This window comes from Metopolophium dirhodum, chromosome 1 (assembly GCF_019925205.1).
Source record: "Metopolophium dirhodum isolate CAU chromosome 1, ASM1992520v1, whole genome shotgun sequence".
NCBI lineage: Eukaryota > Metazoa > Arthropoda > Insecta > Hemiptera > Aphididae > Metopolophium > Metopolophium dirhodum.
Window position 1 is genome coordinate 139155410 of NC_083560.1, and position 12402 is coordinate 139167811.

Below are 12402 nucleotides of genomic sequence, written 5' to 3' on the forward strand. Positions count from 1 at the left end.
CAAAATCCTTATCACTTATCCACTTTTCTTATAAATATCCACCGTTCTTATCATAACACTCATAACCGACATCGGTTGACGACCAGACCACAAGACCACTGCGGCATCCGACATCGACAACACTCCTCACCAACCGCGGGGGGTCTGGGGGAGACGCTCGGAGAGCTAGTCTTATAGTATAAAACAGAAACCCGAGGGCGCGGCCTGTGGCGAATTTCCGAACTGACTTAGTGAATTTTGGTGGGAAAACGGGTTCCCGGCGTTATCACTCCTTCTTATCACTTTTCGCGATTTTTTTCAACATTTTTGCAGATTTTCGAGTTTTACCCCCCCGGGACTTCCCGGGCGGCCCCGTTCGGACCTTATTCGCGTTCCCCGCTAAATTTACATACCGCGCGCGGCCGTACTTTTTTCCCGGCGGGCCCGCCGCGGTGGCGATTACGTGCAAACCGTCCGCCGCCGTCGCGCGCGTTTTTTTTCCTTTGTTTTCAAGAATTCGAGTTTTAGCCCTTTTCGAGGCGTCAGCCTTTCCCGTTTGCCCCTTATTCGCGTTCCCCGCTAAATCTGTAGGCCGCGCGCGGCCGTACTTTCACCGGTACGATTCCCGGGGCCGCGGGACGGCGCCGAGAGTCGAGTGCCGATATCGCCGCCGTCGAGTAGGTATTACTATATACAGGCATAAATACGTGCGTCAGAGGGTCCGATATTTTTCGCGAATATCGCGTTTTCGACGTCCGAGGGTGGCGGAGCCGGTCGTCCGCTGCCCGAAGCCGCGGGATCGCCGGCTCGAAAGCCCTCTGCGGACGTCGAATCCGCGTTCGTAATTCGCCGGGACGGCGAAACGGCTTAAGAGTCATAGATTCGACACCGGTTATCAACTCGGTAGGTAGGTAGGTAGGTAAGGCGTCGGTGCGGATGACCCGGGGGTCGTGGTTTCGATGCCGGACGCCGGGATTGAAAATAATTTGCGGCGGCCGTGTTAATTCGGAATTCTTTTTTTCGCGTTTTTTTTTTTCGGTATTTAACTTTCGCCATCGCTTCCGCCTTATCGTGATATTCGTATTTAACCAACATTTTACGTTTTTTTTTTTCAAAATTCGAGTTTTACGCCTATCGAAGACGTCGGACCTCCCCGTTGATGACTTATTCGCGTTCCCCGTCAGATTTTGAGTACTTTTTTGCCCTCCGCGGCCGAGACGACGCGCTTTACGTCCGCCGCCGTTGCGCGCGTTTTTTGCCTTTTTTTCAAATATTCGAGTTTTAGCCCTTTTCGAGGGGTCTGCCCTCCCCGTTTGCCCCTTATTCGCGTTCCCCGCTAAATTTATAGGCCGCGCGCCACCGTACTTTCTCCTGTACGAGTCCCGGGGCACCAGTTTCCAACTCAGTAGGTAGGTAGGTAGGTGAGGCGTTAGTGCGGATGACCCGGTGTCGTGGTTTCGATGCCGGCCGCCGGGATTGAAGTTAATTTGTGGCGCTCGTGTAATAACGGACCTCTTTTTTCGCCTTTTATAATTCTGACTCCCCGTTTGACCGATTGACGTCGCGGTGAGCGCATGAAAATAAATGAATTAGGCTTGAATATATGCGACGAAGAGCATTTTTTTCACGCGATTTTTCAAATATATGTATATAGATATACATATCATGCTTAATGTTTATGTAGGTCGTATAGGTTCTTATTATCCTACACGTGTATCTGATAAAAGACACCAATATACTAAACACGTATATCGTATGGTAACTTATAATAATATTATATCATGTACCTACATAATAAATATATAAACATAACGGTCACGATGTTTTCGTTGGGTCGGTACCGAATGTCTTGACACATAATAATTATTATAATAACTATTACTTCAAGTGTAGGTATACCAATTTGCGTTCAATTGTACACTAATGACGTAGGTAAATATAAGTACGTTAGGTTATGTGGTTGTTTTTTCTTATTTTTATTGTGTGCGTACATACCCACAATACAATAATAGGTATAAGTGTTTATGCGTGCGTGAGAAATATTAAAAGTGGACCATCAATATTATACAGTGCACAATACTACGCGCGATAATACAGTACGACCGTTATTATACGCAACATTATACGCTTTGCGTGGGGTGGAGTGGAGCCGTGGGGGGACAACTTTGGCGACGCGAAACGCGCCCGTGTCAACCTGCCTCATCTCGTGACCGGCGCTCTTGCAACGTACATCAAATCTCACCGAAAAGCCTAATACGTTGTATTATTTAATATTCAGTGCTTTTCTTTGAGTTTTGTTGTTCTGCATTGGGCGCTTTTCACAAACCGGTGAGTAAACTTTTATATCTACTACTACTATATTATACTATTTAGATAGATAAACTACAGGTGTATTCGTGGCGGCGGCGCGTATCGCCAACGAACATATTTTCACCGCCTACAGACATCGTTCTCCGCTGCTCACGGCGCATTTCGAGTTTTTTTCGTACACTTTGAATACCTACAACGTTAATTAAACCGCATTCGTATTAGCTGAATACGTATTAGACGTGTAAGTCCGTTGGCCGTTTCGGCGCGTTGCCATTGCGGACACGTGTTTTACGGTTAATTCATAATATTGTGCTACTGCGAGCTGGGTATGTAATTTTTCGTATTTTTCTATTTTTTATGTACATCATGTAAGCCGGTGTGTACCTATTAATTCTAAAAATAACACACGATACTCATACATCACCGCTGATAACAAACTGTATCAGTCGTTTTTTTTTTACCACGAGGTTTTCATAATATTCAGTATTTACTTTTCACTTATTATTATTCCTATTATTATAATATGTTCGTTCGTGATGATGTTTTTAGGCTATTCAAAATGGTCAAACGCTGTGCTTTATGCGGAGTTGTGGACAACATCGATGACGTTTCCGTACACAGGTATTTCACACAACACGTTGATACATATCGATATATATATTATAATAAATAATGTGTCGCCTCTTAGATTTCCAACTGCCGTACATCGTCGTATTGAGTGGGTGGCATTTGTGGTGGACCATGGTTTTCCCGTGAACCAAACATCTCAGCTGTGTTCGAGGCATTTCGTCCCCGGTGTCGACTACGCTGTGGGAAACGCGCGGCGCCGCCGTCTGTGGCCCATGGCAGTGCCTTCTTTGGTGAGTGTGTTCAATAAATATCATTTCATTGCAGTACACCATGACGGTATGCCCGTCTGACTGGACTTCTAATACTGTTGTATACTCTCGTGAGTTTGATGTACCTACTGTGTATTTCAAACCTAACTTAATTTCATAACTTAACTCAATGGCATTCAAGCTTTTTGTTGTAACATAATACACATGACCTCACAAAAGTATACTTCTAGACCTTATAAATACGGTTTAATACACAATATCAAGTGAATGACATATTATAACAAAATTCATGATATTACACTCATTTGGATCACATATCTTCATTATTTCAAGTTTGATCAATTTTCACAACATTTACAATTTCTGCAGTGCTAATTTCATTTCATTTGTTTACGTTTATTCCATAGTATGTAATTTTTAAAGTTAAGCCAATGACAATGAGTAGTACCCAACCTGCGGTTAAAATTCCTTACATGCTTAATTATTCACTGTGCTCTTAGATGCATATCATTGTTTCTGTACTCTACTATACTACCATACTATACTGGCTCGGTACAACATTCTTGAAAACTAAATGTCTATTTTATCATAAAACTTTCATTCAACTTATTATATTATGATTAAATTGTAGAATAACTTGAACGACATTCAATTGTGTTACTGCTGTTTCAGATTTCAAACACTTTGCTTATCAAACACTGGGTAAAGCTTATTTTACCTAGATTAACTCATAACTATACTAATATATCAACTTTTACTATAGAACACTTAAGGTTTTCTCACATAAATTTACATTTTCTTAATGTTACTACTACACAAAGTAGGTATTACTAGAGACTCCTAACTAACCTCTCCTTTTTTTGTGAACTGTGTACTGGATAAGTGTTTTATAATTTCACATATTGCCGTACTGTTAGCAATGTTAAGATTATTTTAATACTTTCTTTCCTTTATTTATACAACTAACTTTGTTTGTACTACGGTGTAACATATTTACTACTGATGTGTGTTATATCAATACTTAGTGGTGATAAATATAGGTGTGCTTGATTTTATCACATTGAAGACTCTTTAAAAAATAACACCACATATATGATTTCATATTCAACCTTACATTCAACTTATCATATAATGATTTCATATAAATGCACTTATTGCATACGAGTACCTACACTTACTGTTATAGAGTGCAATACATTTTTTAAATGTAAGTCGTTATTGTTGTTGTTACAGTAATACCTAACCAACACAAGATTGAACACACAATCATTAAAATGTTTTCTTTTTATTGTTGTAAGTTAAACTTCTGTATTAAATAACACATTTTTTTTTCTACTATTACTACTACTACTACTACTGAACTAGGCCATTTGTAAGTTGTGTACTAGATAAGTATTTTATTAGTATTTTATTTTAATACTTAATACAACATTGTACTGATGTTAGGATGGACAGAGCTTAGATTTAGGCGTAGTCACACACATTATTTTGTACAACTCTTTGAAAAATGATCTGGACTACAACATGTATACTTTTATACTTTTATACAGTGCAATACAGTTTTACAACGTTTCAAAGTTATTGTTGTTAGAAAGATTATTAGTATGTGTGAAACAACTTAAATATTCTTCTGTGGATTTCTTTGTTCTATGATTGGTACTTGTAAATACAACAGATATCTTAACCTAGAGCATTGTACTGATGTTATTTAGGTAGACCTTTTTCTCTTGAAAATCTCTTAACAACATTTATCTTATACTATCTATATTGTTGTATTGATGTTTTACACACCTTCAATGGCATTTAGTAGTATTATACAAGTTCTACGGTTACAGTTAGTTATTATATTATTATAGGCATTTGAAAAGTTTTCTTACACAGTTAATATACATTCTACTACCAATAAACAAAATACTTTTCTCGCACACTTCTTAATATTACCCCCACCACATCACTATTTACTACTGACCCAGGTTTACTCTCCTTCATTTGTAAGTTGGGCACTAGATAGGTATTTTATCATTTCACATGTGATACTCTTAGACTTAGACTCACTCTAACTACAACATGTATGCTTTTATTTGTGTGACATAAACCTTATTTCATATAAATATTCACTTATTGCATATTATAGGTACCTACGCTTACTGTCATAGATAGCAATAATTATTGTTGTTATTATTATAATTATATAGAATTATCAATACAATTGTACCTACTCTAAACTCAACCTAACTTTTAGGTGCTTGGGGATGTCGAGATGGAAGAAAGGGAGGACGTGGAGGTCGTCGGCGTCCCAGTGGAGGGTGTGGAGTACGTGGAAGTCGTTGGCGTCCCAGTGGATATAGGGGATGATGTGGAAGGAGTGGAGGTGGTGGAGGACGTGGAATTTGTTGAGGTCCAGATGGACGGAGGTGATGACGTGGAAGTGGTAGAAGTCCAGATGGATGGAGGGGATGACGTGGAAGTGGTAGAAGTCCAGATGGACGAAGTGCAAGCGGAACTGGAGTTTGTGGACATGCTCGACGAGTTGCAGCCAGACGTCGACGAAGAGGTCAGTAAATATGTCTTACTTATAAAAAAAACAATAAATAAAACTTATCATTTAAATTGCAGTTCCGACCACTTGCCGTGGGTGAACAACCCCGAGGGCGTGCGCCAATAATTGACAGGCCGGCAGGCGTGACACACCCGCTTCCAGAGCAGCACAACGCGGGCGCGTTAAACAGAATCTGCACACAGTGTAACGCCCGCCACTTCGAAGGCGAGGTTGTGGGCCAGGGTGCCAATATGCACTTCTCCACTTGCTGTAACAACGGTCAAGTGACCGCTGCAGGACAACACGCGTTGTTGCCCGCCCCTTTTTTACTAATGAGTTTGTTGATTGGAGATTCACAGGATGGTCGTAGATTCCGAGACGACATCCGCCGGTACAACAACGCCCTGGCATTCGCTGCGTTTAGCTGTGGCACAGACGACAGGCGTTTGCGAGGGCGTGGACCGCGAACGATGTGTATCCAAGGCCAAACTTATCAGAGGATAAATAATGACGTGGCCGTTGACCGAGTAGATGCCAACTACTGTCAGTTGTATTTCCTCGAGTCCGCAGAGGCCAACGCCCGCCGCGTTGGGATGGCTCTGCAGAGAAATCATCGTGAACTGTCCGTAGTTGTGATGGGACTATTGGACGGTTTTCTGCGGGACGTAAATCCGTACGCAATGGCTTTTAAGTAAGATATAAATTTATTGTATTTATTAACATTAGGAATATGAATTGCCCCTTAGAGTAAATTTCTTTTACAGATACCTTTCTCAAAGTAGACAGAAAAAACAAAAAAAATTACACACTGTAACCAATAAACTAACTATGTTAACTGTCAAACTAGATATTACGTTGATATTAGACACTCACAGCTACCAATATACTGCAGTTATTACTTAATGTTCATTCAAAATAGTATACAAAGCAAAAAATTTTCTTACCTTTATTACTTAAATTATATTAAATATTATATGTATTTTATGTGTTTATTATAATTTTACTCTGCTACCAACAGAGTTATATGTACTTATGAATGATACAGGTAACATTAAATATAACTTAGGGCTGGGACATTTTTATATTTTATACGAAGTATAGGTTTTATTGTTATTGCCTAACCTATGTGGTCTCCTAAGCTTACTACACTTCACACACATTTATAATATATATATTTATTATTATGTATTATGTTAATTATACAATTATAGAGTTAAATGCACTGAATGATTTATTTATGATTTCTACGTGGAGTCTGTCTAAGTATAAAAATATACATGTCTATATTTGTTCCAGGAACATGCGTGAGGTGTGGCTGGCAGAAAGAGACCTAGCCGACGCCGATCCCGCAGGTGTGCGACCTAGGCCAGTGACGATGCATTTTGTCCGAGATGCGGCCCGAGACGACGGGCGAAACAACCTGCCTACCGCAAACGAAGTTGCGGCCGTGTTCGTAGGCGAAGGGGGTCGTCCGCCAAGAGACATTAATCTGGTCATCTACGATACGAATCCAATCAACCCGCAACACAGGATGCAAACCATACCAGCGGGTTAGTTAATAATTATTTCCTATAAACACAGCTGACTCAAAGTGTTCACTTATATTCACTATATTTATTGCACATTAATATCAACACCATCAAATAGAATCATAGTTTTTGTTGTACAGTAAAGCTGACACTGCGATTTTAAATTTACATTAAGTATACACTACATTTTGGACATTCTTTTGAATGAATCTATTAAATTCTATTACTTAAACAATATGAGGTACAATTATTTTAATAAGCTTTACTGATAATTTGACAAATTTTTTTTTGCGAAATAAACAGATGAAAGACTATGAAGGATAATTATATTATTGTTCGCATCTCCGACAATAAGTGTCGTTCAAAGATTTATCAGTGATTAGAATGTTAGATAGACAGGCCAGGAATTCTATTCAGGACATAATTTAATCATAATAGATCATGTATTGCTATTCGAGCTAGGGGACCTATGTATACATAAAATATTTGATAAAGTTAAATTAATAATATTAAATTCCTTACAACCATATTCATTATAAATTATATTCATCTTGTAGTGATAGTATGACAATAAGTCGTCTTATGATTTGTATGTAGTGCACTATATAATTTATCAATAATCAAACATAATATAGTCACATTACTTCGGTGCTTAATTTCATGATTTGTTTGGACTTCATAACAGACATCACTTACAAATATACACTATAAATCCTTGGAATACAAAGAGATCAGAGTTTATATTTTTTTTATACATTACCTTTCTTTTGCGGTTATGTACTTGCTATACTCACAACACAATCACAACTCCATCCTCTAACCCCCAGCTACTACAAATCGTTGATTTAGCAATTCACTTTAAATAATATATACCATTCGTTACATTTCACAAGGGTCGTGTCACTCGGATCCGATGTTGTATCCGCTGTTTTTCCCGTACGGCGAGGCCGGTTGGCATAACGGGATGTTGCAAGCGGGCAACCGACGAAACAATGTCCGCAATCGCAACAGTATCAGAGAGTTTGCGTGCTACCGTTTGGCTGTTAGATATCAGGGAAATAACGACCAAAGACATGAACTGTTTAGTTTATTACATCAGGGTCGGTTCTTGTTGCAGATGTATGTGTGCGACCAGTATGTTCGAATGGAGTCGAACAATCTGAACTACATACGTTTGCACCAGAGGGATCTCCTCGCCGAAGCGTATCAAGGGCTCATGGACCATGTGAACCAACAGCTCCACGTCGATCCCATGGCGGTCGGGCGTAGGGTCATATTGCCGTCGACGTTCACGGGTAGCGACCGATTCAACAAGATGAATTATCAAGACGCCATCACCATAGTGCGTACCAAAGGGAAACCCGACCTGTTCATAACGTTTACGTGCAATCCCAGGTGGCCAGAGATCACTGAAAACCTGGCTGCCCACAGCACGGCAAGCGACAGGCCAGACCTGGTGGCCAGAGTGTTCAACAGTAAGCTACAGGAGCTAATAGGTGACATAACTGTACATCGTGTGTTTGGTAATGTCAGCGCTTACGTGTACACTATCGAGTTTCAGAAACGTGGTCTGCCCCATGCGCATATACTGATAATCCTGGCGGAGGACTGTAAGTTCCGCACGGCCGAGGACGTGGACGACGTGGTTTGCGCCTTCTTGCCGGACCCCGCAATCGACAGGCGCTTACACGACTGCGTCAAGTCTCACATGATCCACGGGCCGTGTGGAACAGTCAATCCACAGTGTCCGTGCATGGTGGACAACAAATGCTCCAAAGATTTCCCGAAAGCGTACGCAGAGGAGACTGTGTACGTTGCGGACGGCGGATATCCAAAGTACCGCCGACCGGATGACGGCCGGGTGGTACTTGTGAGAGGTCGTGAGGTTGGTAACGAGTGTGTAGTGCCGTACAACCCTTACCTTCTGGCCAAGTATGACGCGCACATCAACGTCGAGATATGCACGTCCATAAAGAGTGTCATGTATATCTACAAGTATATATACAAGGGACACGACCGTGTGACGTTGGAAGTTCAGGACCAGGATGAGATTGCCAAGTGAGTCTTAACTTAATTTTATAAATTACATATTTCTAAATTTAGGTATAATCATTATAATAGTATATTGTATGTTTATTTAGTGTGTTTACTACTTTATATGTTCAGGAATTTTAAATATTAAATTGGACAATTTTTAAAATTCACATAAAAATCTTAAATTTAGAAATTCTGTTACTTAATTACATTTGTTGTTATTCCATTGTATTACTCTTGTTTTGTTTTTAATTTTAAATATGTACACGTTTTAGTTTGAAATAATAAAATTACTTTGGTTTGACATTGGCTAAAAACTAAAATTTTAATGATTAAAGAACTTTACTTTTTTATGAAAACATTTCTACATTTTAATAAGAATATTCAGTTGAGCAAAACTTTAGGAACTTCTACATTTATAAACTATTATTATTATACAGTAATAAACATCAATTGAATAAATAGTTAACTAATAAATCATTTATTAATTTTTAATAATTCCCATCAATAGTGTAATTTTTATAATTTTATATTACATTTAATCCTTTTTTTCATGTGTCTTCATTCAAGCTGTGTATAATAAACATTCTATTGCATACAGTATTAAACATAAATTAAATAAATAGTTAATTAATAAATGATTTAATAGTGTCTTAAGGTTTCTATAATATTATATATTAATTTTATAATTTTATATTACATTTAATCCTTTTTTTCATGTATCTTCATTCAAGCTGTGTATAATAAACATTCTATTGCATACAGTATTAAACATAAATTAAATAAATAGTTAATTAATAAATGATTTAATAGTGTCTTAAGATTTTTATAATATTATATATTAATTAATATGTAGGTTGTACCTTATATTATGTACTTCTACAGAGAGTTCTATAGGTGGTCTACATTATTATTGATAGATTTTTATTATAGGTATTACATTGAAAATTATTATCATTCCATCATTATTAGCATATAACAATATTTTATGCATGTGTCATTTTTAGCAGTGTGTCCAGTGTGTATGAATTATTTTACTCACTATTTTTTAGGTTTTTAGGGTACTTGTAATCGTTTACCGATAACTTTTAGTTTTTTTACTATTGTATACTAGCTATATTATATACTTAACATTTAATGTGTGTTCTTTAGGTATTATTATTATTACATTAAATTTGTTATTTTATGCTTTTTCATTCAAGTTGTTTATACACATTACATTGCATACAGAACTGAACATCAATGACATTAAGTACACCAATTAACTAACGTACCTAATAGATATAAATTTTGGTTTATAACCTGATCTAAGTTTAACCGTGATCACATAATATACTGTCTCAAATTGTAAACTTCAACACCTCGGCAATGTGAAACACGCTTTTATGGATTGTTATTTTCGTTGGCATAAATTAACAGTCCTACAGCTTTGCCATTCTTAAATAATATTATACAGTTATAATGTATTCCACCTGATACAAATTTTAAAATATAATATAATATAATAATAATAATAATAATAATTTAAATTTTGAATATTTTATGTGTACACTGTTATCACCTTGATCACCTAATATACTACTAATATACTAATACCAACTATGTAAATTATAGATTAAATTGTATACTTATATAACTATAACTTTTATGTCACTAGACTAGACGTCCACTATGATTATATTTAGCTACTCGAGTTGACATTTCACGACATTTATTTATCAAAACATCATAATATATCAGTCACATTTATTGTATGGCAAACGTTTAAACACCGTTCAACGGTTGTAGGGATTCTTCGTCAAATGCACATTGTAATGCAATGCTATGTGTCTACAGAACAAAAAATAAATTACATTTACTTGAATTATATAATAATAATAATACCAATCACAACACCAGACGGTATCATCTATAGAGCCATTGTTAGTTATCTTTTCAATATTAATTTTCAGTTACGTAAACTCAAGATATGTCAGCCCACCAGAAGGCATCTGGCGGTTGTTTTCGTACAAATTGCACGGCAAGAGTCACACGGTCGTCAGACTTCCTGTCCACCTGGAGGGTCGTCAGAACGTGTACTTTGCGCCGGGCCAAGCAGAAGAACGGCTACAGAACCAAGCTGTGCGTAGTACGAAACTCACGCAGTTCTTTGCGCTCAACACAACAGACGTGAATGCTCGACAATACTTGTACCAAGAAATACCGACGCATTACACCTGGCAGATGCCACGTAATCAAGAAAACGTACTCGTAAGAAATGTCACCCAATGGTTGCCGCGGCGGATTCGGATGGCAAACGTTACGTTGGCTCGGATGTACATAGTAAACCCACTGGACCGGGACCGTTTCCACCTGAGATTGCTACTTCTGAACCGAAGAGGCCCGAAGTCCTTTCAAGACATAAGGACGGTGGACGGGGTCGTTCACGAAACATTCACGGCGGCTGCCGTTGCACTCGGATTATTGGAAGACGACCGAGCGTGGCGGGATTGCTTGACGGAATCGGCGACGTTGGACACACCGCGGCAGCTGCGGTATCTGTTCGTCACTATACTGGTGTTCTGCGAGCCCTCAAACCCGCTGGCGTTGTACGAGGCGAACGAAGCAAACATGATGGAGGACTTCAACCGCCGTCTCCAAGACGTCGACCGCGCGAGGGCCGCGTGTCTGGCGGCCATCGAGGATCTACTTCGTGTACACCGAAAATCGCCGGGCGACTACGGTCTGCCCCTCGCCGACCCCCGTCTACTGGAACCGCTGCAGGACGACGCGCTGTTCCGGGCAATAGACGCGGCGGCACGGTGGGCCCCACAAGTAGACGCCTTGAACGCCGAACAGCGAACGGTGTACGACCGCGTGATGGCGGCCGTCGACGACCAACGCGAGGTGGCGAAAACTTTCTTCGTCGACGGACCCGGGGGGTACCGGAAAAACGACGCTGTACGGATGCCTGATATGGGCGCTTCGGCACCGACCTCCGCAGCGGGAGGTGTTGTGCGTGGCGTTCACCGGTATCGCCGCGTCGCTCATGGACGGCGGCATGACCGTACACTCGACGTTCGGACTGCCTTTCGGCACGCTGACCGAAGACTCGACGTCCAGCGTCACCATGCAGTCCGAGCGAGCGCAGAAGATACGCAACGCGGCGCTCATCGTCTGGGACGAAGCCCCA

At 39.6% G+C, this 12402-nt stretch overlaps 2 protein-coding genes across 2 annotated transcripts; both read left to right on the plus strand.

Annotated features, from left to right (window-relative positions):
• The first annotated feature begins 2848 nt into the window (after positions 1-2848).
• LOC132932763 (uncharacterized) lies at positions 2849-7222 on the plus strand. Its single transcript, XM_060999128.1, has 5 exons — positions 2849-2910; positions 2978-3149; positions 5371-5694; positions 5745-6358; positions 6964-7222. The coding sequence occupies exons 1-5, from the start codon at positions 2849-2851 to the stop codon at positions 7220-7222; spliced, it is 1431 nt and encodes a 476-aa protein (XP_060855111.1).
• Positions 7223-8109: 887 nt separating this feature from the next.
• On the plus strand, positions 8110-9258 carry LOC132932764 (uncharacterized). The gene has a single exon (XM_060999129.1). It carries the CDS (start codon positions 8110-8112, stop codon positions 9256-9258), a length of 1149 nt encoding a protein of 382 aa, XP_060855112.1.
• The last annotated feature ends 3144 nt before the right edge of the window (positions 9259-12402 follow it).

What these genes read in the sequence shown, in the direction of transcription:
- LOC132932763 (XM_060999128.1), top strand. Translation starts at nt 2,849, where the DNA reads ATGGTCAAACGCTGTGCTTTATGCGGAGTTGTGGACAACATCGATGAC. An exon ending in CCATGGCAGTGCCTTCTTTG is followed by an intron (nt 3,150 to 5,370) that starts GTGAGTGTGTTC and finishes CCTAACTTTTAG; the next exon opens with GTGCTTGGGGATGTCGAGAT. An exon ending in CCGTACGCAATGGCTTTTAA is followed by an intron (nt 6,359 to 6,963) that starts GTAAGATATAAA and finishes TATTTGTTCCAG; the next exon opens with GAACATGCGTGAGGTGTGGC.
- LOC132932764 (XM_060999129.1), top strand. Translation starts at nt 8,110, where the DNA reads ATGTTGTATCCGCTGTTTTTCCCGTACGGCGAGGCCGGTTGGCATAAC.